This window comes from Lonchura striata, chromosome 13, assembly GCF_050655825.1.
Source record: "Lonchura striata isolate lonStrDom1 chromosome 13, ASM5065582v1, whole genome shotgun sequence".
NCBI classification, from domain to species: Eukaryota; Metazoa; Chordata; class Aves; order Passeriformes; family Estrildidae; genus Lonchura; species Lonchura striata.
The window spans coordinates 20,672,779-20,698,868 of NC_140715.1; the positions used below are offsets into that span (position 1 = coordinate 20,672,779).

Below are 26,090 nucleotides of genomic sequence, written 5' to 3' on the forward strand. Positions count from 1 at the left end.
CCAGGAAGAGCTGTCTTGTAAAAGCTAATGTTCCTTTTATCCTAGAAGGCTCTACTTTGTTAAAACTGTTTGTCTTTGGCAGATGGGAACAGAGAGTCAAAATCAGATTCTGCAGGAGCAGCCGTCACTAAGAGAATCTGTCAATGTGCTGATCAGCGACCAGAAGCTTCAGGAGATATTTAGTAGAGGTGAGGTGTGTTTTCTTTCTCAGAGCTACTTTGTTGTGCAACTGCTGTAAGGCTATGCTAGAATTTGTGAAAGGGCATTGCAATAGTTTCTGATACTGTTTCATTTGAATGTCGATTTTCTGTATTTTGCAAGTCCTTTACAAAGTAACATTATTGTATCACAGATACAGGTAAGCAGTTGCTTAGATACAACCAGAAATACCTACTGGGAATGCCACTTAAGGTGTAGTTGACAGTAGGACAATGTCTGTGTATTTAGAACATCCCTATTTCAGTTTTAGTTTTGAATTTTTAAAGTGTTGGTCCTTTTCTCTGGTTCTATTCTGTAACTGTGGAAACTTAAAAGTGAAGTTCCTTTGTAGCTGCTGATCCTCAGAAACTTTCCTTGTAATATCAATTCAAATTTTGATATTTTGATAATTAATACATCAATTATTTAATACATGAATACATGTGTGGGTGTGGCTGGTCAACATAGAGTTAATATCTGTTGTCTGGATTGTGTATTAGGGTTAAGCCTGATTGTGACTTTGGTTGTCAGATTTGGGTCATCTTGGTCAAGTACTAAAACAAATTCTATCCAGAGTTCCTGTGCCAGGGAGCCACCCTACAGACAGACCACTGTCTTACATTTGAAGGAGCATGTAATTCTTCACAGGAATTTGGTGCCTTTTGGTCAAATAAAATGTGTATTCATAGAAATTCTGAGGACAGTACTTCTTTGATGAGAAAGCAGCTTAAGACTTGTCCAGTTTGAAGCCTTCTTCTAACTTCTAACTAAATCAGGCACTTCTTCTAAAGTGCCTGATTCTAGCTGTGTCACATACAGGTTGTTGGATCATGTAGATTTTGATGATCCAAGATAAGCAGAGGTTTTATTTTGTCTAGACTTAGGGCGGGAGGAAAGCTTAGCATGCTGATCTGGCAAGCAAGGGCAGGGTGAGAGGAAACCTTTCTGTAGATGATCTGTTATCTGTGTGAAAGAACTAAGACTGGTCGGTTTAGAGATGTTGGATATCCAAATACATGTTTTCACTCCGAAACGCATAGCTTTTCTTCTGGGATTTGACACATCTGGACTGAGTCAGAATACTGGGACTGTTCACTGGATTGATGGTACATAATTACTAACCTGTAGGTTAGAAAGCAAAATAATTTAGTTAGCAAGGAGCCCCCATGTAGCTTGATTTTGTCAAAGGAGAGACTTAATTTTGGTCTTGCACATTTGGGGTTTTTTTGTGTGTAAAATGTATTCATGAGTTACAGCAATGAGGACTTATTGACTTTTTAGGATAAAATGCCTGGTTACACAGGATTTGCAGCAGGAGCTCTGGTGTTTTAATTTCTTTCCACGTGGAAGATGGCATTTCAAGCCCTAATTAAGTGCACAGAACCATTTTATTGTATGGCTCTTAACTACTATGACACAAAGCTTGTTTGGAAAATGTACTCAAAGTCCTTCTTTTCCAGGTCCTTACAGTGTCCAAGGTCAGCGAGTTAAAGTTTATCAACCAGAGGATGAAAATAGCTGGCTCTGTGGTGTTGTGAGCCACCAAGACCCAATAACTCGTCTTATGGAGGTGTCTGTGACTGAGGTAAAAATATGAAGCGCTGCTTTGGTGTTCCTAAAATACCATTCCTCAATATCTATATGTGGAGAATGACAGCTTCACCAAAACTTGTTATTTTGGGTTGTTTTTTGCTTTAAAAGATGAGTAATTATTTGTGTTGCGATTCGCAGTTTTTTTCCTGTTACGATGACTTTCTAGTATAAATGATGTGACACAGGCCACTTATATTAAAAAAAAAAAAAAGCTGTAAGAGTTTCATTGGAAGTGAGTGCTGTGAGAAAAGTATTGGAAATTACTCTTCAGAAGAAAAAGCATGCTGGTGCATAGAAAGCTACCTTATGGGTCCCTTACAGTGTGGTTTTCCTATGCCTTCTTTTGGTTTCCATCTGACAGACTGTAGAAGTGGTTTGAAAAAATTCTAGCAAAGCAGATGAAGTCTTAGTATAAATAAACTTGATTTATGTATTTTAACTCAGACTATTTACTTTTGCCCTGTCCCTATCAGTAAACCTGTGTACAGCACAGAGAATCTGCGCTGCTAGTTACTGGTTTTTATTATGTGCTTCTGTGCAGTCTGACAGGTAGCTCAGTCTTGTCAGTGGCCTGCTCCTGATAGCTTCCTTTTTCCGGAACAACTAGGAGCAGATCTATGGTGCTGTGTAGCAGCAGCATGCCATCTTGGTTTTCAGGTCTCATCCTGTGCCCACTGCCTCTGTAGTCTCTTCCATGTGCAGATGGAATTCATTGAATGAGCAGTAATCTTGCAGTCTGACTACTTCTATCACTGGCACACAGAGAAAAAAGTATACTTTGTATACTTTTTTGTAGGATAAATCAGCATAGTACTTTGGAGAGGCATAGAAATTGTGGAGTTATGTGCATTCAGCAGATACATGTTAGGAAGTACAGAGTTTCTTTTGTACATGCTGTGAAATATAAAGTAATCTCTAAGAACAGTTACAGAGATTGGGTATTCCTTGCTTATTTTGGGGAGACGCTGATGAGGATACTTAGGCTAAACTGATGTGCTTCTTCCAGTAGTTCTTTCTACATCTAGCAGAGTGAACATGCATGTAACAATGTTAAATCAAATTCAAGAGCTATGTTTAATACAATGCATACCTTTGGAAATGCTCAATAGAACAAATATAAGGGAACAGTGGTAGGAATCAAATCTGAAAGTTGTTGAAATAGAGAAGGAGCAAAAGGATAGAAGGTAAACTAGAAGACTGTAGTATTACTAAGGAAGTGAGATAGTAAGAAAAGGTAAATGGGAGAGGGCCTGCACAGTAGCAGTGTGTTTAGGTCTCTTATGTTGATACGATATACTTTGAATAAAAAATTAACCTCTGCTTTTCTTTCTCCTACTTCCTCATTATCAATCTGTATAAAAATTAGAGTGGTGAGATAAAGTCGGTGGATCCTCGACTGATTCACGTGGTGATGGATAACACTTCTCCAAGCGAGGTAGTACCACAGTTCATTCAGGTCTTGTATATACGGTGTGCAACTTCATAAAATTTTCAATGTGAAATAAGTAAAAATCTGGAAAGGACTAAAAAATGATGCAGTGTTGACTGTGGACATTGGATAATTTTAGTAATTTTCCTCTTAAAGTTTGAACTGGAAAATTTTGTTTACCATTTTGATAGTCCTAGCTTTCTTTGAGCAATTGTCTCTTTGTTCAGGCTAGCATGGGTCTTGGACGGGTCAGCAATGTAACCATGGTGGTTGTACTCAATTTTAAGGTATAGTGTTGCTGCTTTTTTCTAATAGGATCACTCTGTGCTGCTTCACAGACCTTTTAAGGCATTTCTAAAAACTGCCATCTGGCTGCTGTGCCTTGTAAGCAGGCTTACATGTTTGTGGCATTTCCCTGCCTCAGTTGAGAAGTTCCATGATAATGCTTGAACGTGAATTTTTACCCTAGGCTAAAGGGCAAGAGCTATCTCCTGTAGTTAAGTTGTGTACTGGACAGAAAGCAAGCCCTTCAAAAGAATCATGGGGTTTATACTTGGAGCAAAAATTAGTGTGCAGGTATTATTCATACATTACGAAGAGCTTTGTTGGAGTATTGCATATTTCTCAAAATTTGCCAGGATGTAGTTCATGCCACAGCGAGGTAGCTCAGCTAAAAAATTACTTGTGCAGATCTTACTCCAGTACAAAAAAGACAAGACTGTGCTTAATGCTTGTGTTTTCTGCTCACATATCATCTCTGTTTAGATGTCTCAATTTGTGATAGTGTTCCTAAACTTCAGAGCAGTGTAATATATTCTGTTATAACAGAAAAAATTCTTTGTATGGGTATCTGGACTGTTCTGTTTACTGATTGCATGGCTTTGTCTGTTATAGGGAGGGGGCCTAAAAGCAGCTAAATCATCATCTAAAGGGAAAAAGAAGAAGGAAAACCTGGAGGGAAAGGATGGAAGGAGGAGGAAAAATGTATCAGATCCTGGTTGTGATCCTGCAACAAAGAAGCTAAAGGAGAGGGGTGAGGCGGATAGCAATGGTAGTGATGGAGGTGAGGCAAGCAGAGGTGCCTGGAAAGGAGTCTCCAGTAGTGAAACAGGACTGGATCCAAGGGCCAAGCAATTGCCTTCATTTATTCCTCAGATTAATCGCAATATTCGTTTTGCAACTTACACCAAAGAGAATGGCCGAACACTAGTAGTCCAAGATGAGCCAGTTGGTGGTGATGCACCATTGCCTTTCACTCCATTTTCTTCTGTGGCTGGACAGCTGTTACTAGTCGGATCTGGGTGTAAAGAGGCAGGAAAATCACTGGAACAGGTTGGCCAAGGCACAGTGACTTCTGCAACTGCAGATACTACAACTGCTTTGACGCCGACAACTGTGAGAATCTCTGATACCAGTTTGCCAGCTGTTACTGGACAGGAGAAACCAAAAACAGGCCGATCACAAGCCCAGGGAGAGGTGAGTAGCTCATGATCCCATGTGTTCACGTAAAGATTTACATGTTTGCAAAGATGTTCTGCAACATACTCCTGTTAAAATGTGTGTCCTTGAAATTGAAAAATATACTTTTTCTCTCATGAGTTCATCCCCTCCCAAAGAAAACCTGTTACCTGACCTAAGAAATTGCTCAAAACAAAATTGAGATAATTGGTGAAGGAGTAGTAAGAGATAACTGCAGCACTCTTGTGTTTATTCAGCCTTAATCCGAGAAGTGCAGTTTTAAAATAACACTAAGCACTGCACTTAATTAATTTTGTTGTGTCATACAGAAGATAACCGTCTTAAAATTTCTTGCTTTTGTATCAACAATTTATATAAACAAATCTGCATGCAGATGTGCACTGAGTTGAACATTCAGGTTACTTAAAGAAAAAAAAGCCTCAAAACCAGAAAAACAATGAGCCTACATTTATAGAATCTTTAAAAGATGCCTGTCTTATGTGTTAGAGCTGTGTTACCTATATAGTAGAAAAAGGAGACGGTTGCATTGTATACTATCTAGGACCAAAACCAAAGAAATAATTAAAATATTTGAGATGAGAGGTCAGTCTGGAAGCAGCTTGAAGGCCTTTTAGTTATACCTTTGTTTACAAGCAAAAGAGTGGAAAAATAGGAGGGAAACCCTGTTCAAAACAAAATAGAAGACTTCTAAAATAAATCAAATGAAGGTTTGTAAAAACAAAACAAGAATGAAAGCCATCTCAGTAAGTACAACAAAAATAAAGAATCTCGCCATCTACTGTATAAAGAAAGTGAAGAAAATGGGAGATACATAAGAGAGTCCAGTGTGATTGCCAGGAGTTGGAAGGCATTGTTAGCATCCCTGTTTTTTGTATTAGATAATGGAATGGCTGGAAAGGTTAGAGATTTACCTTGGGGTAAAGATTCCTGGATGTTAAGGTGTAAAGGAGAAATAGAATTGTGGCAAACAGGAGTGTTGCGTAATAAGCATAATATAATGTAATATGAACCCTTCTATCCCCCACGCCCCATAAATAAATTCAGAGTTGGGAGCAACTACAGAGAAATTTTGGTACCACCTCTCCTTTCCTTCTCTCCAACCCCACATCACTTTTTAAAAACACTAATAATTCGGCTTCAGAGTTGGCAGGTAGACCATTAGTCCATTTTAAACTATTTTTGTTTTGAGGGAGGGAACCTGACATAAATCAGTAAGAGTTCTGTAGATAGTTCACATATTTTACTGTTTTAGACTGCTATATCATGGTGTGACTTGGTCCTTGTGATCACTTCATAACCTTGGATTCCATTCAAATTCATGTTCTTTTAAAAAATATTAGAACACAGTTTTCTAAAATTATTTTTATCTCTAAAAAGAAATATCTGAAATTCTAATATTTAGGAGAACTGTTAGTAGGTTTTTGAAGTTATTACAGCTGTAGATTGGTAATGATCTAAACATTAGTATGCAATAAAGTAGGTGTGCAGGGACTCTAGTGACCACTAGGATGTGTTGCGCAGAGTCTGTAGTTGTATTTAACATCATCTTGAAATAAAATTGTGCTAATGATGAGCAGATTTCTAAGTGGAAACTCAAAGAAAAGGAGTAGAGCTGATCTAAATGATTCTATGAGGAATTCATCACAATATATAATCAGTTACAGTAAGACTGTCAAAAGTGGAAAATTTGAACAAGTACCAATTGAGAGGAGAGCAAGTGTAGTGTTGCATTTTGGTTAAATGGCATGCTCTGTCTCACCCCTCAAAACTGTATGGTTTATTCCAAGCCTGTAATCCTCCCCTGAAGTATCATCTATCTGTAATCCCATTGGCCCAAACCTTATCCGCTCCCACTTGGAATCTCCCTGTGAAGTGTGCTGGGGGGACTAGGCTCTCTCCCTGAGCAGGTGCTCTCTAGGCCCCTCTCTCCCCCTCCCCTTTCCCCCTCCTTCCTCTTTCCCTCCCTCTGAAACCATGCTGCTTCCCGGGGCTAGGACCCCAAATAAACCCTCATCTAATTGGCACCCTCAGAAGCCGTGTGGAGTCTTCTTGCCTGCCTGCTGCTACCAGTGAACTCGCAGCTTGGGGGGGGGCCCAGGGACACCCTGGGGGCCCCCCAAAACACACTGCAACAAGCAAGTGAATAATCCGTACCACAGTTATGGTTCTAGTAGAAATCGGCCATTCACAAAACTTTCCTGTATTTAGTGGTCATAAAAATGAAGCCTTTTGTGCTTAACCTCTACTGAGTTGTTCCCTGGAAGGCTCCACATCCTAGGCATTTATCTACCTGTCAGCAGATGTGGGTTGTGGGGACCAAGAATAGTTTGTCTGCTAGGGGCTTGCTTTGTTTTGTTAACTTGCAAACTAAGATGCTTATTTCAAGGATGCTACCTAAGTAGGTGAAGCTTATCAAAATGCTCTTGAGGGAGGGTGAAAGATTGGAGGGTATTCAGAAGCAGTTTCAGTTAAGGTTCCCTTTTTGTTGACTTGAATTCAAATGACCAGAAGTTTTACTAACTTGCTTTTCTCTGAATTAGTTTATGTCTGGTGCCTCACCTTTGTTCTGAAGTGTGATGAGACATTAAGTATTAGTTTTCTCTGTGTGTCTTCAATTTCAATAGCTTGTGGGTAGGAATCTTTAAAGAAGTTTCTTCATTGTAAGTCTGCTGGCAATTTTTATTCCTGATGGGTAAGGAGAATGCTAACGGTACAACGAGATGAGCTAAAGTAATCTTGATTCAAGTAACAATCTTATAATAGCCTAATGCTTACTAATTTTGTTTCAGAATTCCCGAAATTCACTTTTGGCTTCTCCTGGATTTGGAGTCTCTCTCCCAAGTGCTTCCCAGTCTTTGGTATTTGGAGCTGGAAGGAGCCAACCAAATGGAGTGATGGCTCCAGAAAGCAAACCTTCTGGATTTCCTTTTAGCTGTGGTGCTGGACAAGAGGCTCAGAAAGATTCTGATTCATCCAAGAACTTGTTTTTTCAGTGCATGTCCCAGAATCTTCCTTCCAGTAGCTATTTCACAGTCATTTCAGAGAGCTTGACTGAAGACGTCTCCAGTCGAGATGCATTCAAGCAGTGTACAGAGAGTGTGGGTACTGGGACTTGTAAAGGTAAAATTCTTTCAGTGGACAGTAAGCCAGGAACCCAGTCTGGTAGCTCTGTAGAGCGGAAGCTACACGTGGAATCCATGCCTACCCTTACTCCAGCCTTTTCACGAAATCTGTTGAATACTCGTCCCCCTGATAGCCATGAAAACCTATTTTTACAGCCCCCAAAGCTATCACGAGAGGAACCCTCAAACCCTTTCCTGGCATTTGCTGAGAAAGCAGAACTCAGTCCTTTCAGTGGCTTTGCATCTTCATCTCAGACAGGGGTTTGTACTCCGTCAACACCTGTGGGTCATAAGGCCACTTCTGGCTGGCCAGAATCACTCACCTGTGCAGACTCTTTAGCTAAGAAGAAAGCCTTGTTTATAACAACTGACGCCTCAAAGATGATCTCTAGTGCTTGTGGTTCAACAGCTGCCGTTGGTGTTCAAAGCCCTTCCACTGTAGGGAATGGCCGTTCCAGCTCACCAAGCAGCAGCCTGACACAGCCTATAGAGATGCCCACGCTGTCCTCCAGTCCAACAGAAGAAAAACCAGCTGTCGGGCCTGGGCAGCAGGACAATCCTCTTCTGAAAACTTTTTCTAATGTGTTTGGCAGACATCCACCTACCCTTTTCTCTTCACAGGCAGAGTTTCCACAAGAGAAGAAAGCCCCTTTTGAAGCTGTGAAAAGGTTCTCGCTAGATGAGCGGAGCTTAACATCCAAACAGGACTCCGACTCCAGTACAAATAGTGATCTCTCAGATCTGAGTGACTCTGAAGACCAGTTGCAGGCTAAGGCTTGTATGAAGGGTATCCCAGATCATTTGATGGCGAAGCTAGGCCCCAGTGTGGAGCGCAATGCAGAATTACTGCTGGGTAAAGGAAAGGGGAAGCAAGCCCCAAAGGGCAGGCCCCGCACAGCTCCCCTAAAAGGTGATGACTTGAATGCAGATGATGTTTTGGAAGCACAAGGAGGTGGGATACTGGGTAATCTCCTGTGTAATGAACTGCATAAACTAACCACAGTTGTAGACCTCATTCATATTCAGTAGACAGCACACAGGATGCTTACAAGGCTGAAGCTTAATGCTTCTTGTATGTGAATTTGGTGTTCACTTTGATAAATGTTTAAGCCGGTGTGTCAGGACAGAAGCGTGGTATGCTGTAGGCTTGAACAGACCTACTGGTTTAACATGGGTATGAACATACAGATCTCTGAAAAGATGATTGTTGCAGTCGGTATCCTTTTGGTGTTGCAATTAACTAATAGATTTTTACTTCTACTTTGCCTCACCCAGTTGGCCAGTCTGTGCTGAAAGATATGAGTAAGGTGAGGAAGCTGAAGCAGTCAGGTGAGCCTTTTCTCCAGGATGGCTCTTGCATCAATGTAGCTCCACATCTGCACAAGTGTCGGGAGTGCCGTCTGGAGCGGTACCGCAAATTTAAGGAGCAAGAGCAGGATGACTCAACTGTGGCATGTCGCTTCTTCCATTTCCGGAGGTGCTTAAATTCTTCCTTTCTTCATATGTAGTCTGTGTACAGAGCTTGGGCCGTGTCTGAGCACAAAGTAATTATGTTTTACTTATTAAATATGCTTGGGTACAGTAATGAAGCTTTTGAGTTTCTTGCATTTCTCTGCATCATCTGAGGGGAATTCCCTCACTGGGCCAGAAAGAGCTGCTTTTCAAAGATAAAATACTGAGTGAGCCTCTGGGTACAGCCTCAGGAAACTGAATTTGCTTTATTGGGTAGAATTTTACTTCTGGGTTGCAATTTGTACACAATAACTCTCCTTGCTTTATAAAGTATTCAGAACAAAGGCAAAATTTTAATCCACTCAACAAGGAACTAAATATTGCCAGCATGAGGCTAATGTTCAGCCATATTCTGTTGAGTTACAGGACTAATTTTTCGGAGTAGAACACTATGTGTTCCCTCTGTGTTATGTATATGTCTTACACTTCTTCGATCTGTTGTGTTTCTCTTCATCTTCCTTAATTGCCTATTCTAGCAGGTACTACTCATCTTTTTCCAAAAGTAGTTAGTTGACTTTCTGACACATAAAGGATGAACTGAATTTTTAGTATGTGTCACCCATCCAGTAAGCATGCTGCTTTTTTTCCTAAACTTGTTACAATTAATCTATCTCAAGGTTAAAGATAAGATAGTGTCTGCTTAAAAATGAAGTTATCTTCTATATTGACAGGAGATGCTTAGGGTTCTGTTATACATTTTTACACCTTTTACCACACAAGGATTAGGAGGGTCAACAGCTACTGGTGAAACAGTAGTGATTAATCTATGTGGAAACCAGTGTGACAAGGATTTTTGCATATATCATCATGTGAGCTATTGGAAGAGTTGCCAAGTGCTGGCACCCCTAGCCAGAACTCAAATACACTTTTCTCAAAAGTTGGGAAAAACTTTCTCATGAATTAAAATTGAGAATGACAGCCATTCAGAATTTTGCAAGCAGCATCATGCACCAGGTCAAATTGAGTTTTGTCATCTTTCTATTAATGAGATAGAAAAGTGGGATTTAGCAAGCTGTAGTAATTTCTTTTAGGTGGAATTTCCCACCAATGTTTACTAGGACCTTGGCATTCATTCTAATGGGTGTTGTAGCTACAGGTTTGTATGCCTTATTCCCTGTCTTACTGGGATTTGCATAATAAGTGTACTGTCTGTAAAATACAGCACTCTGGCTGAAGTCTTTTCTCCCCCTTTCTGGGTTTATGTTTGGATATAGCTGTCATAAGTTAATTAAAGATGGTTGAGCAGTTTCTCAATTACTCCATCCTATTTCCTGCAGGCTGGTATTTACCCGGAAAGGTATACTACGAGTAGAAGGATTCTTGAACCCACAGCAGAGTGATCCTGATGCCATGAGCCTATGGATTCCTTCTTCCTCCCCTGCAGAGGGGATCGATCTGGAAACTTCCAAATATATCCTGGCCAATGTTGGGGACCAGTTCTGCCAGCTTGTTATGTCAGAGAAGGAGGCAATGATGATGGTGGAGCCACATCGTAAGCTGGGCTTTTGTCATGTTTTTTTTCCACCCTTTCTGTATAATGCATGTACAATACAGTGGAATAGAATTGAAAAGGTCTTAAAATTTTTTTGTTGAAATGCTTGTCCTGGTCTTCCAAAGAGAGGCTATATTCACCTCTTGGGTGAGGGGTATAACTGAGGGACCAGAATTTGAGAACTTCTTTTGGATCAGTGCAACATTGCCACCAAGGAAGCTAATGGTAACTTTCCCAAGCATTAAATTATTTTTTCAATAACCTAATGCAGTAATCAGCTGGCTCATGCTCCTAAGAAAATAAGCCCAAGCACCTACCACACTACCTATGTTTTAATGAACAGACCTTCTGATGTATTCCTATCCTTTCTTGCTCCAGGGACCTCATGTGAAAGTTCAGGATTTTCTAGGGTGGGAGAAGTACCTTAATTCAGCCTGCAAGGACATAGCTGAGCATCTAGTTGCCAACTTCCAATTTCAAGGGGAAAGGATTTAGGGGGAAAAAAAAAAGGTAGACAGTTTAGCTTATCACATGGAGATAACTGACTATATAAATTTTTCCCTTTAGCTTCTGGAACATGCAAGGGCCACCGTTTGGTGAACCCCTTTCTTGGCAAATATGTTGGTTTAGAATCTGAATGGTTGACAGAGAACTGATTAGTAAGACTAAATACATATTCTTTATTGTTTTATATATTGATGTCACTTGTTCATAAAACTAGCAGAAGATTTGTGATTTTGCTGTAAGTTCCGTTAGTGCTCCATTAAATTCAGTTATTACAGAACACTGTAGTAAGATGCTGCATTGCCTTGTAGTGTGCATTTTGATACCTAACCTTACCTATTCTTAGAAATGGGATTTTCACTAGTGTCACTGGACTAGCAACTTAGAGAATGGGGTAATGAATGTAAAAAGTATGTGTTTCTGTACTCTGCCTTCAGGTCATGTTGCTATGAATTTATCAACGTTGCTGTGATATTTTCAAATTAGGTGGGAGAAATGCAAAATGTCAAAGCAATAATTTGTAGTATGCCTTCTCTCTATAGAGAAGGTGGCATGGAAGCGAGCAGTACGTGGTGTGAGAGAGATGTGTGATGTATGCGAGACAACACTCTTCAATATTCATTGGGTTTGTCGGAAGTGTGGTTTTGGTGTCTGTCTGGACTGTTACCGGCTGAGGAAGAATCGTCCACGTAGTGGTGAGTACTGGGCATTTTCCCCACTCATCTTTGAACTGAGTATAGTCAGGGAGTAGTTTCTGGGAAGTTGCAGAAGGTTTTGTGGGAGAGTTACTGAATATCATCTTGGAAGGCTGCATTTTTGGAACTCGTCTTACATGCTGCTGTTCCATTCTTCATTTCCTTATGTACTTGTGTTTTATCTATTTGCTTAGGATGGGATTATTAAAATCACAGCATCAACAGGCATAGAGTGTCTACTGAGATAGTTGACTGTATAGTTCTTTTCCTCAGAAGGTATAAAGGAAATATTATGTACTATTTTAACAGTTCAGAAGTATTGTAAAGAGAACTAGTAAGTAAACACTGCAAAGAACTGCTGTCTTTGACAAGGAGTTAGACTTTTTTTTTTTTTTTTAATTTTTTTTTATTCTGTTACATACCAGGAAGAAGTTTAGTAAGTTCAATTTTAAGAAGCAGAGGCATGAGAAAGTAGATTCCTGGCTGGGTTTTTTGGTGTCCTCTACTGTACTGAGGCCACTTTGGAAGCATGGATGCAAACAAATGGCAATCTCAGTGAGATTAATTAGTGACAGTTACATTATTATATTGAACAGATGTATAAAATACTGGATGTTAATAAGTGTGAATACTGCTGTCTATTCATTAGGCTAACTTAGAAAAGCATAATGAAAACAAGAGTATCATATTTTAAAAATTGAGGTTAGAAGCCAAGATTTTTAAGTGATTGAAAATAAGCTGCTAGATGACTGAAGGGAAATAACTGTGGTAGCTGTATAATGTGAAGATGAAGAGGTTGCTGTATATCCAGTCCTAGTGGCCTATATTTATAGTTTATTTCTGAGATCACCATATTAATTTCCTGCACTGTAAAGAATCTGAATAAACAATATTAATGCATAAATATTCTGTATTGTAAAGTTTTAGTACAAAATCTGGGTTTTTTTGCTTTATTCCAGAGACAGAGGAGATTGGTGATGAAGAAGTTTTCTCATGGCTGAAGTGTGCAAAGGGTCAGTCTCATGAACCAGAGAATCTCATGCCAACACAGATCATCCCTGGTACAGGTAATGCTTGAACACAAAAGGAAAAATAGCAAATTTTGTTTTAATTCTGAGCAATCAAATGGAAAAAATATAAACATAGGTGATGTTGTAGCTGATACCTCTTTTAGCATGGATTTAGAGGACAATTCCACTTGCTACAGCAGAAGGGTTGAAGGGAAGGTAACCCAAGTAAGATCAAGCTGTGGATTTGAAGTGTGCATCCTTCTAGTATTAGTTGTGGCTTATTGTGCTTAGCTGTTTTTAAGTTGTATTTTAAGTAAATTTGTTTAACTAGCAAGAGGGAGTTTTTTGGGGATGGTTTGGTGCTGGAGCTCACCTCTAGGTCAGGGGTGGCTCCATGTGGTGGAAAAGTCTCTCCTTCAACTCATGTTTTCAAGGAAAGACTCAGTAGTCTTCTGTTGTTGGGTCTCAAGGTAGTTTTTTGCATGTTATCTAAAAGATTTTCTTCTTGAGCTGCTGTGGTCTGCTCAGCTGCTCAGGCAAAGGCACACACACACCCTGAAATCCTCTCTGACTTCCGTCTTCTTCTCTCTCCCCGCCCAGGGCTGCTGCTATCTTTTATATATACATTGCGTGTTAAATGTTTATAGTTTTTCCCCAATGCCTATTACCTATATTAAATGATGCCCTTCTACTCTAAACCAATCTGTGAGTGCCAACATCACCAAGAACATGGAGGTAAGGAAGAAGAAAAAGGGAGGACAGGGCAGGCCCAAATCCCTCCATCTTAAAACCTCTGACCCCCATGTACAAGACCAAAACCCCCCTGTACAGCACTCAAAAAGTCTTCCCTTTACATTGTGACTACTTCTACTATAATATCTAAAATTTTGTGACTTCTTGTGCTTCCTGCAAGGTTGGTAAATCATTCCATGGTTCAAATCCAAAATCACAGCTGTTTCCAGCTGCCTGCCAGGGTCTCAAATGCTTCTGACCTGGGCCCGGAACATCCAAAAATGTCTGAGGGACATTTTGAGTTCCAACAGTTTTGGGTTTTTATCTTCTCTGGTGACAGGGAGGGAAACTAATGGTCCATGCTGACTATTTACTTGACTATTTACGTAACTGATCCTAAAAATCACAGAATCATAACATGGTTTCAGCTTGTAGCAACCTTTAAAAATCAGCTAGTCCAACCCCCATGCCATGGGCAGGGACCGCCTTCCACTAGACCAGATTGTTGCAAACCCCGTTCTACCTGGCCTTGAACACTTGAAGGGATGGGGCAAGCACAGCTTCTCTGGACAATCTATGCCAGTGCCTCACCACCCTCACAGGAAAGAATTTTTTCCTAACATACCCTCTTTCAGTTTAAGAATGTTGTTCCATATCCTGTCCCTAGAGACCCTGGAAAAAGTGCTTATCATCCCCTCTGATGTACTGAAGAGGCACAACAAGGTCTCCCCAGAGCATTCTGTTTTCCAGGCCAAACCAGCCTTTCTTCATAGGAGAGGAGTTCTAGCCCTCTCATAATTTTCATGGCCTTGTCTGAACCTGCTTGAACAGGTCCATGTTTGTCATGTACTGGGCACCCCAGAGTTGGAACACTGCATTCCAGGTGGGAAGGTGTGCTGGGGTAGAGGGGAAGAAGAATCACCTCTCAGCCTGCTGGCCATACTTCTTCTTATGTGGCCCAGGCTGCAGGATGGCTTTCTGGGCTGCAAGTGCATTTTACAGAGTCATATCTAGTTTTCCCTCTAGCCATGTATCCAAGTCCTTTGCCCAGGGCTACTCTCAATCCGTTCATTCCCCCACTCAGTACTGATATTGAGGGTTGTCCCAAACCAGGTGTGGGACCATGCACTTGTACTTGTTGCGCTTAATGAGGCTTGGTTGGGCCCACTCCTTAGGCTTGTCAAGGATGTTCTGGAATCAGCTGCACACCTTATCTTGGTGTCATCCACAAGTTTATTGCGGGTGTGCTGAATCTCACTGTTAGTGTTACTGATGAAGACACAAAATAGTATTGGTCCCAGTAAGGATCTTTGAGTGGCACCTTCTGTTAGTGTTCTCCACTTGGGCATAGAAACGGTAACTTTAGGATGTGATCATCCAGCCTCTTTCTTACCCACGGAATAGTCCATTCATTAAACTGTATCTCTCCAATTTAATGACAAGAATGTTGTGAGGTACTATATTGAAGGTCTTACAGAAGTATAGCTAGATTGCAACTGTTTGCCTTTCATTGTTTAATGATGCAGTCACTTCACTGAAGAAAGCCACTAGATTAGTCAAGTGTGATTTGCCCTTGCTGAAGCTGTGCTGGCTGTCTCTAATCATCTCTGGCTTCCATATATCTTCTAGAAGAATCTGCTACATGATCTTGCCTGGGTACTGTGATGAGGCTAACGGGTCAGTAATTCTCAGGGTCCTTGTTTTGACCTATTTTAAAAATGGGCATGATGTTTCCCTGTTCCCAGTCCCTAGGGACTTCATCGGACTGCCAGGACTTTCCAAGTGTGACAAAGAGTGACTTGTTCTTCCCTTGCCTTCCTTATTTGATTTTTTACATGAGGAAATTGAGAGTGCTCACACTCCAAGAAGAATGTTCTTAAAGAGCTGCAAGCTCTATTCTGTTTCCTTGTCCCTGGGGGCAGTTTTCCAGAGTGTCCCATACACAAATTCCTGAAGCAAATGAAAGTCTGCTCTCCTAAAATCCATTGTTCTGACTCTAGTCTTGATCTGGCCTACATCCCTCAAGGTTGTGAATTCCACCAGGTCCTGATCACTGCAGCCCAGGGTGCCACCAGTCTTGACACATCTGATTAGTTCTTTCATACTGCACTGTGACAGGTCCAGTAACGCTTCTCTTGTGGTTGGTCTCTCTATATCATGATTTAAGTTATTAAAGCACTCCAGAATTGTCCTTGATTGCTTGCAGCTTGCTATGTTGCTTTTCCATCAGACGTTAAGGTGATTGAATTTCCCTACTCATCATGTGAGCATGATGCTTCCTGTAGTTGAAGTAAGAACACTTTTTCAACAGGGGTAAACCCCAGCAGTGAGGTTTTCTTTATTGGCTTCATCCTTCATTTTTGCCCATTTTTGCCATAAGTTCTTGACCGGTTTATCACTTTTTTTTGTCAAGGATAGCTTTGTGTGGTCACTATGTTGTTCTTTCTACATGGAGAGCACCTCCCCACAGTTTACCAGTTCTACAATTAATTGTATTATGCTTCAGCGATAAAGATTAGATTGTGGCTTTCTAGTTGCACAATGACTTCTGTCTCCTCCTGCTCATCACCCAAGCTGCATGCATTAGTATGAAGAGGCCCTCCAGCTGGGCTATCAACCTTACCCCTCTTGATGGGAACATGCTCAAATTATTTGACAGGTATTTCCCCGTTGGTTCCTGATACGTTGGTAGCCCCTGGCTTTTGCCTGTTGCTCAAATCTGTATCTCCTTTCCCCACTAAATCTAGTTTTAAAGTTCTCCATAAAAGTCTGGTTAACTTGTTAGCAGATACTTTGTTGCTCTGCTTGGGCAGGTGAATCCCATCTGTTCCCAAGAGACCTGACTTCTCGGAAGAAGATTTGTGGTCATAGAAGGCAAAACTATTGAATATGGCACCAGCCACACTGCCAGGTATTCACCTGGTCAATTCATTATATCTGTCTGTATACCAGGAGGATAGAAGTGAGCACCTGTGCTCTCAAGGGTTATATAGCTTCTTGTGGTGGTTCAAAATCACCTCGTTGCAGTATGGTTGAACCCTACATGGAATAGTAGAAGAAGATGATAATCTGTAGGATTTGCCAGGTTTGACAACCTCTCAGTGACGTTGTGAAGGGAGCATTAGCACTGTTTACCACACTCTACTGTTCAGGGACAATGTCTTGTTATATAGCATGTGACCTTAAAGATACATCGCAATAATACTAAAAAAACCCCATCTATTTGAAGATATAGTTTAGGCCTTTTTTTTAGATTTCTTTGCATGTGATATTAAAGACTTAACTTTATTTACAGCGCTTTACAATATTGGAGACATGGTTCATGCAGCACGAGGCAAATGGGGTATTAAAGCCAATTGTCCATGTATTAACAGACAGAATAAATCGGTGTTGAGACCAGCTGTCACTAATGGAATATCACAGGTATGTAATTTGAATCTGAAATTACCGTGTTTGACATTTACATTTTTAAGATCTATTAAGATGTTAGAGCCTTTAAGCTAATCTATTGTGAAACAGGAATTTTGCTTTTTCTATATGTATTCTGAGAGTTTTAGTTTAACAAAAGAGTTCTGGGTCACTTTTTGGAGACATGAACTACATCTGTTGTCCACCACGTTAGATATTATTTGCGTTAATACTCTTACGTGGAAACTGAGGAGGAAGCCATTTATATTGATGCTGCATTTTAAAACAAACCACTATGAGTATCTTGCAACATGTGTTTTTATTTTGTTGTGCTTCCTGAAGGAATCTAGAGCAGTTTGGTAACTATCAACATAAAAAATCCTCCTGTAATTAAAAAAAAAAAAAAAAAAAAAAAAGAAAGAAAAGGAAAGGAAAGAAATAAAAAAGATTTGGCTTATGTTAAAGATGACATGGTAGGAATTCACACCACAGTGCAAAGGTGAATACACGTAGATAAAGAAGCTCTTGAATTCTGCTGCTACCTAAGCATAAATGAAATTTACTGTGTGCTTATAGCAAATGGAAAAAGAAAAACAACAGACAAACCCAAATGAATTTGATATTGAAAATGTCTTCCAAGTTGAACTCTTCCCTTTATTCAACACTTAGCGGGTTTTTTTATATTTTTTGTTTTAGCTTCCGACTGTAAATACTAGTGCATCAGTCTCTGGAAACGAGAACGCCTTTTCCACTGGACCAGGAACAGCAGGAGTGGGGCAAGTAGAAATGGACACTGTACCAAAATCTGAAGCAACTGACAGTAGGATAGAAGAATCTTCAAAAGCAGAGACATTACCAACCAATAACACTGGGGAAGTAAAGACTAACAGACCACTTTGTCCAGAAACAGCTCCATCATCAGCTTTACACTGGCTTGCAGATTTAGCAACGCAAAAAGCGAAAGAGGAAACAAAAGGTGAGCAGTAGAAATGCCCTCTGAGGTTGCAATTAAAAGATAAATGATAACATAATATTTGATTGCTATACTTTGTGAGAGTGTCTAGCCCTAAATAGAAAAGAAAAAGGTAAGTTTTATTCCTTTGCATCTTAGAACCAGTTTTTTTCTACAGGCTTAGAAAAATGCAAAGCTGTAAAGATGGTACAGCTGCAGACATTACTGTCTCACAGTTTATTTCTGTGCGTTTTGTATTTATTTTCTCAGAAGCTGATATCCTGATGTAAAATGATAGTAATTAATTTCAGATGCAGCTTTGCCACTTTATAACTGTTGAAGTAAATACAGCTCTTTTTTGTGCTATGTGAAGAGTGCATTTCCAAGGAACTGAGACTAGAGTCCAATTGGAGAGTTAGATTAAAGTTTAGAGCATCTTTAATACTCAGTAGCTGGAGTGAATACACTTCTAGAGGTCAGAGGTAGTATGACTAACACAGGATTTATTCCTTCCATGTGTCTAGAAGAGACTACTTTACATGTTGATGTTAAATGCTGGTGACTCATTTGCAAGTTTTGCAGGTCTTAGTCACAGTAATATTTTGACTACATTAAAATTTGAAATATTTAATATCAAAATATTAATTCAGAAAATCAGGGAAATGTTTTTTAACTGCATCCATTAAAAAATTGTGTTTATGTGTGTCAGATCTTTTTGGATCAGATCTATTGTGCTGTTCAAAACCCCTAGAAGCATATGAAGGGCAAAATCTGTGTGAAATATCTTTGATGCTCATTGAGGTGCCTCATTCACTGTTACAGTCATAATTTACCATTACTACAAGATTCTGTTAATATCCTATTTAATGCAAGAGCAAATAATTTCAGAAAACTTTGTGATCATTTTAACTTTGCCTCTTGGGGATTTTTTTCTCTCCCCTCCCTGTAATGTTTATATTTATCTTGCAGAATCAGGATCACTGAGATCAGTGCTTAATAAAGAATCCCATTCACCCTTTGGATTAGATTCCTTCAACTCCAGTACAAAGGTTTCCCCGCTAACCCCAAAGCTGTTTAATAGCCTCTTGTTGGGCCCAGTGACATCTAGCAACAAAGCTGAAGGCTCCAGCCTCAGAGATCTGCTACACTCAGGGCCAGGAAAGCTTCCTCAGGTCCCATCAGACACAGGAATCCCCTTTCCTCCAGTCTTTTCTGCAGCTTCTACGGTAAATAATTTTGTATTCCTTCAATAATATCTGTTCTAGGGAAGAATTTTCATCTAAATGTTTTTATAGTATTCTACTCTTGAATGTTGAAACAAATGTAATGCCTTGCCAAAACTCACCACCCCACAAATTTCTACAGAATTTTAATGCTAATTTTTAGTTTCAGTTTACTATTTCTGAGAAGAGGCTATTCTCTTTGAGAGATCAAGAAAGTGGGTTAAATATGGCCTATAATTTGTTTAGTTGATAATCAGCATCCCTGCAAAGTTCACTTCAAATGTCACATCTTTAAAAATACTGTAAGAGCATGCCACAGAAAAAAAGACAAAAACTTAAGAATAAACTAGTTCCTTCAACTTAAGTATACTTGAAAGCCATTTGAGCTAGAGTATACTTAGGCAGGATCTGCTGCTCCAGCCGCATCACTACAAATCTACGGGGCCTAATGGGATTAATCCAAGAATTTTCAGAGAACTGCTGATGTCATCACAAAGCCTCTCTCAATGAGTTTCATGTGGTCTTGGGAATCAGGACTGGCCCCAGCTGACTGGAAGCTGGCAATCATTGTCCTGATTTCCTAAAAGGGCGAAGAGCAGTACCATGGAAACCACAGCCATGTCAGTCTCACTTAAGTGTACAGTAAAATAATGGAAAACCTTATTCTGGGAAGTATTTGAAAACATCTGGAGTACAACATAGTCGTCAGTTACTGCCAGCATGGTGTCGTGTGGGTGAAAGTCCTACTTGTTAAATGTGATTTCCTTCTATGATAGGGCCACCTCATTTATCTGGGAAAGCCAGTAGATGTAATCTTTCCGGAAGTACATTTTTGATGATGTGTCTCTCAATATCCTTCTGCACAAAATGTTCAGCAGACAGCTGAACAGCCACATTTGGACAATGTGCTCAGACAAAGGGTGGGATTCTTGGTGTGTCTGGTGCAAGGCCAGGAGTTGGACTCGATGATTCTGATGGGTTGCTTCCAACTCAGCATAGTTTATGGTTCTGTGATTCTGTGAGTTTAAGGTGTAGTTGCTATTTCTGAATGACTTTTCTAGAATAAGGATGCTTTAATCCATTTTGGAAGAAATAACTTTGAAAAAAACCTGATCAAATCAATGCTATTTGGAGTGGTTAGAAGCATTTAGTTTAAGGAGAAGGATAAATTCTGTGGAATTTATCAATGCTTCGGTCTTTTTAGCGAATACTTTCTCCAAAAGCTTAGGCAGATAAGAGTAAGAAGGAAGATGAAATGGCTTGTTTCATAGCTGATTTTTTTTTAACTTTCTGCCAGGCAAGCTGGCTGGCTGGCACCTTGATAGTAGTTCATGTTTGTTGGTTTTGGGAGAAGGAACTGTACGTGAAAATGTAATGCTGCTACATGAAAATGAATCCAATAATACTTCTGCCTCTCATCACTGAGTACAGGCGAAGAAATTGTGGTCACTTGTTTTCAAGCAACTTATTCCTTCAAGGCTTGAGATAGCCTGTCTGAACTTGTATCCTTGTCCTGGCAATTCTATGCATTGTTTCACCACATCTAATCAGATGTATTGTGTAATGTGTTTTTTCACTTTCCTGACTTCTGATCTTCACTGAGTAATTTAGATTTAAAGAATTTATGGAGAACTCTGGTCCATCTCTTGACTTGAATGTCTGGATGCTTCATATAGAATGAACAAAACATATCTCAGAAACAACAGGTGTGTTACTCAAATTGAGAGAAGCAAGACTGCTGCTCATGGAGAAAATCATCTTGATCTTTCTGGAGCATTGATAGTCTGTTGAAGAATAATAAGCATGGTCTTTAATAATTAAGATAAGCATGGTAATTAATAATTAAGCTGTGTATTATCTATCTTACAGCCTCTAGAGAGTCAGAGTAATGGTGCATTTTTAAGACCATCCAAAGCAGATGATGTTATGATCTAGTCTTATTTGGGTAAGATGGGCTGTAGAAAACTAACATAATTCCAGGCAGCAGTACAGAGTGGAATCTGACTAGCAGTGGGGTACTGTCTCTTAAAGGAGCCCAGGGTCCTGGAGGACAACAAGCTGCACCTGGGCCGGCACTGTACACCTGCAGCTGCAAAGGTAAACAGTCCTGGGCTGTATCAGGAAGCATACTGCTGGAGCACATCAAGGAATGTGGTTATTTCATTCAGCCCCTGTTGGGCTACATCTGGAACACTGTTGCCAGTTTTGATTTCCCTGGGTGAAGAATGACAGTGAAAAATTGCATGGGATCCAGTGAAAATAGAATGATTAAAGCGTTGGAGAGCCTAACACATTTGGAAAGGTTCTAGAAAATGGTTCTCTTCATCCTAGAGAAGAGAATGCTTTGGGGATCTGATCAGTCTTACCATTTCTAAAAGGTGGTTCTGGGGAATATGGAGGTACTTCTTTCATAAAGATGCATGATTAACAGAGCAAGGGGCAATATCAGCTTCTTTCAGGAGAAATTGTCTGGATATAAGGAAAAATTCTCCCTTTGCATTCAAAGAGTGAAATAGGCTGCCCTGAGAAGTGAATTAATCTCCTTCCCTGTGAAGTTAAAGTTTGGCATGACCCATCCCAGGGGAACAAAACGTAATTTCAACAGAAATTTACACCAGATGATCTCTAGAACTTCTATTGGACCTAGACTCTTCTACAATTCCATAAGTATTTTTTACTGAATTAATATATTCAGTAACGAATAATGTTATGTTTTAGATTGATAGCTCTATGTATGGTGAATTTATCTATTGAACCTTAGCTTTTAAGAAGATGGGAGTTTTTGGGAGGGGGAGAGAGTGGTGTTGATTGGTCTGTTTGTTTTGTTTTTCACTTGGATGTGAAAGCTTTTTCTACCAGAAATCTATCACACCCCTGCCCTCTCCCACAAATGTGTGAATACAGGTCGAATAAGTGTTTATCTTCTGTTGAATATGTGAAATCTATTCAGTGTCTTAAGTATTTTGCTATAAACAAGGCCTGTAGGCAGGTTTTTTATTTTTTTAATGTTAAAATGAAATTTAAGATTGTGTTGATAACCTGTTATGAATTATAAACACCCCTTGAGCTTTAAATGTCCCTTGAGGAGCATGGCAACCAGAACCATAGAGTCTATGTACTAGTGGTTCCACTAACATACAGGAAGCACTTTCTCCTCTCCCTGTCGGTGTTTACTTAGTGTTCACATATCCATCAGCTTATGTGTCCCAAGGTTGAATTCACTTTCTTAGTAATGGGATGAGGAAAATATTATTAATATATAAGATATTAATGAAGTTGGGAAAAAGATGGACTATTTTTAATATCAAAAATTATTAAAGTTTTCTATTTTATGTCTACGTAATATTTTTCAAGGTAGCCTTTAGCTGGTTATTTTAACTTCTACCATTGTAAATCGGAGCCATAGCCATTTCTGTTCTTACTTGGATACGTGTCTGTCTCTGAGCCAGTTTGTTTCTGATGCATGTGTTCCTGGTAGCAAGGTGTCTGTGACTAAAGTCTGAAGGAGAGCAGATATGTGTTAATACTTATACTGTTGCAAGGTTAAACTTACCTTTGGATTTACATCTTCTAGGGGGTCAAAGGTAAAGCCAGCCTGCCAAACTTCTTGGACCATATAATTGCTTCTGTGGTGGAAAATAAGAAGACGTCTGATGCTGCAAAACGAGCTAGTAATTTAGCTGACTGTGGCACACAGAGAGAGGTGAAGGAAATGGTAATGGGATTAAATGTGCTGGATCCACACACTTCCCACTCTTGGCTGTGTGATGGTAGACTTCTTTGCCTTCATGATCCCAGCAACAAAAACAACTGGAAGATCTTCAGGGAATGCTGGAAACAAGGCCAGGTAGGTGAAAAGTATCCAGCCCTTGCTGCTTATAAGTGTCCCAAATTGCAGTTTGTATGTTGTTGAAAACAGTCTATTCAAACTTTGGCTCCTGAGTGAATATGGTGAATGAATACTTCAACTGTACCTTTATAAAAGAGGGGACCCAGCAGCCCTGTTCACTCTATGCTGTATTTACTTAGGCCCATGTGCTCTTGCATGTTGAGCTTTTCTCAGCTTACCATCATGAGAGTGTTTGCTGTGACAGCCCTTTTAGTTGTAGTGTGCTTTGTGCTGAACCTCCTCTGCTCTACTACAGCCTGGTAGTGAATCCATTCTGATTTCCTTGAGTGCACCTTAGCATCTACCCCACACTTGATGCTTTATAGCCTCAGGGAAAGATCCATTTTCTTCCAGCTGCAGCATGTACAAGAGCAAAAATGCTGCATGCAGTAGTCTACTGAATTTTGGATGTACTTGATATAGTGTCTCACCCTGAGCCCTATAGCCAGTGGGAACCCAAGTATTGTTCTGGATTCAGCAACTGGTGCATGGAGCACTCTTGTGGATTGTCTGAGGTGCCATCAAGCAGTTAGGCTTTCAGACAACAGACTGTACCTTACACTTGCTCTCAGCATAGCCACTTTTTCAGATGTCAGTCTGTAGTGCTGCTGCTTAGACTTCTCTATAGAGTCAGTAAGATCAGCCTGGTCAGATAACCTGAATCTTAAAAAATGGGTGAGTAATTGCTGCTGCAAAGGAACTGCACCACAGTTCTAGCAGAGGATAATGGTCATTGCTGTTCAAACTGTATTCTTGGCATTTGGTCCTGCAGCTGCCTCTGACACAGTTACCTTCACTAACTACTCAGAATTGTGGCCATTAATGCTAGAACATTAGGTCCCTCATCATCTTTTTTGGAGGAGTGCTTGCTGTCAGTTAGTTTGTTGTTACAGTGCTAATGCGCTTGGCAGTCATATTCCATACTTATTTGTGATTTTTCACAAGATGCTGAGGTGTGGTGGAAGAACAGGGTGCATATACCTCTCTTGGCACTCAGAGTCTACTCCTGACAGAAGTAGAGTACTTTTCATTTAAACATTGTCTGTCCCATGGAACTGCACACTCTCTGGGTTTACCTGGGCACGAGCACAGCTAGCGTATAGCCGTGAGAACTGCAAAGATGGCTGTTGTGCCACCAGCCACATTCCTGTTCATGATTCCTCTGGTCAGCTCCTAAGAGTTGGAGGAAGTTACTGTGCAGCACACCCTTGCTTGTCTGACTAGCAACTTCACTGCCAGCTTCCCACTAAGTGCCTTCCTGTCCTGACTTTTTTGGGATGCATAGGAATCTCTTTTTTTATTTTTCATCCTGTTATATTTTTCTGATTTATAAGGGATTTTAGATCATTCTTTTGCAGTGCTGTGGTGTCCATCATCTGCTTTTCTTTGCTAAGAGCTTCTTAGTTTCTGGTTAGCATACTTCGATAATTTTCTCAACACTTTCTGTCAGGAAATACTACTGCCTCTCCTAGGAGGATCCTAAACATCTTGGGAATGCCTACAAAAAATATGCTTGACAGTTTCGTTGCCAATGAGACTGGTTAATCACCATGTACAAGATGCTGCTTGTGTCTGTGGGGTTCTTGACTGGTGATGAGTCTTGAAAGACTGCTTATGGAGTCAAGAGATGTGATTATGGATCTTGGTGTCCAATGTGTAGTTTGCAGTGTGCAGCACCATCCAAGTTGGTGCACACCCTGAGGCTCTGGCTACAGCTGCCATGCTCATGTACTCTTTGTGACCCACTATTTTAGGCTTTGCCCCAAGGTATGCTATAGATGCTTTTGGATCGTTTTATCATTCAGAGGACCCCTTGAATAGGAACAGACTGGGCATGTCCTTTGCTCATTCAGCCATTCTCAAGGTGGTGTTGCAGTCATTGGAGTTTCCTGTTGAAATGTGAAAAGGAATCAAACAACCTCCCTTGTTCCTGCATAAGAGAGAGCATATGACCCAGCAGGTGTTAATGTCTCAACAAGGTTATTTTAAACAGAATTTCTTCAAGCAGAGACTCTCTGAAGAAACTGTGCTATGTCACTGTTCTTCCTTGGCTTACATCCTCCTGTACATCTCAGCTGTACCTTTAAAAGTGAAGTGAAAGAACATTAATTCTACCACCATTCCCCAAATCCTCTACCTGTTTTGTGTTTTGTAAAAGGTTATTTGGAAAAAAACCCTTATCCACCCTCCCCAGCACAATAAATGCTCACTGGACACTATGTCTGTACTATATTAAGATGTTGGATATGGTGGCACACCAAATTGTTAAGAGAAAATTATTTTCCCTTAATGCTTAGATAATAAATGGCACTCTTTCAGTGTCACTCAAAAGAGCAACATTTTTTGAGTCCTTCATTTTCGAAATTGGCAGAAACAAATTAAACTTTATCTTGTCGCAGGATTCACTGAGACCATAAGAGTAATTCTTGAAGTTGTTTTTAAAGAGCACTTTGCTCTCCTGAAAATGGTTGTTGCTCATCTGGGTATACTGTTAGGATTGTCATCCTATAGCAACTTGATATTTTCTAAGTTTTCATGCTAGGATTTTTCTTTTTTGAGACACTGAAAATATGATATGGTACTGGCTTTTTTTTTTTTTTTTTTTTTTTTTTTTTTTTTTAATATTGTTATCTCCCTGTAGTTTGAGAGCAGATTTGGCAGGAGATGTCTACCAGGCAAGTCCATTGTCATTTTATCTTGGAGCCCTATCTGTGTTATTCATTATTCCATTCACTAGAGAGAATATTTTCTTTCTTCTTTGGCAAATTTTCTGCTTAATAGCCAGAAGAGTTCTACTAAGTTAAGTAGTTTGATTGCTTTGGCGTTTCTTTTAATTGCTATTTACAAGTGGT

The 26,090-nt window shown here is 40.0% G+C and overlaps 1 protein-coding gene across 7 annotated transcripts in view; it reads left to right on the forward strand.

Moving 5' to 3' along the window:
• Positions 1-26,090, forward strand: part of KDM3B (lysine demethylase 3B) — a 47,376-nt gene that overhangs the window by 6,434 nt on the left and 14,852 nt on the right. For 3 of the 7 annotated variants that reach the window (XR_014958369.1, XM_085591650.1, XM_085591647.1), the window contains exons 4-16: positions 83-188; positions 1,659-1,783; positions 3,158-3,226; positions 4,115-4,696; positions 7,489-8,773; positions 9,097-9,298; positions 10,611-10,825; positions 11,854-12,024; positions 12,984-13,091; positions 17,062-17,189; positions 17,871-18,150; positions 19,096-19,352; positions 22,924-23,196. Coding sequence is in view for 6 of the 7 variants with exons in the window: in XM_085591650.1 (XP_085447776.1) it covers positions 83-188; positions 1,659-1,783; positions 3,158-3,226; positions 4,115-4,696; positions 7,489-8,773; positions 9,097-9,298; positions 10,611-10,825; positions 11,854-12,024; positions 12,984-13,091; positions 17,062-17,189; positions 17,871-18,150; positions 19,096-19,352; positions 22,924-23,196 (3,801 nt within the window). In the remaining variant the exon portion in view is untranslated. The remainder of the gene's footprint in view (positions 1-82; positions 189-1,658; positions 1,784-3,157; positions 3,227-4,114; positions 4,697-7,488; positions 8,774-9,096; positions 9,299-10,610; positions 10,826-11,853; positions 12,025-12,983; positions 13,092-17,061; positions 17,190-17,870; positions 18,151-19,095; positions 19,353-22,923; positions 23,197-26,090) is intronic. The other 4 variants (XM_085591652.1, XM_021543077.4, XM_085591648.1 and 1 more) reach the window with 3 other exon arrangements.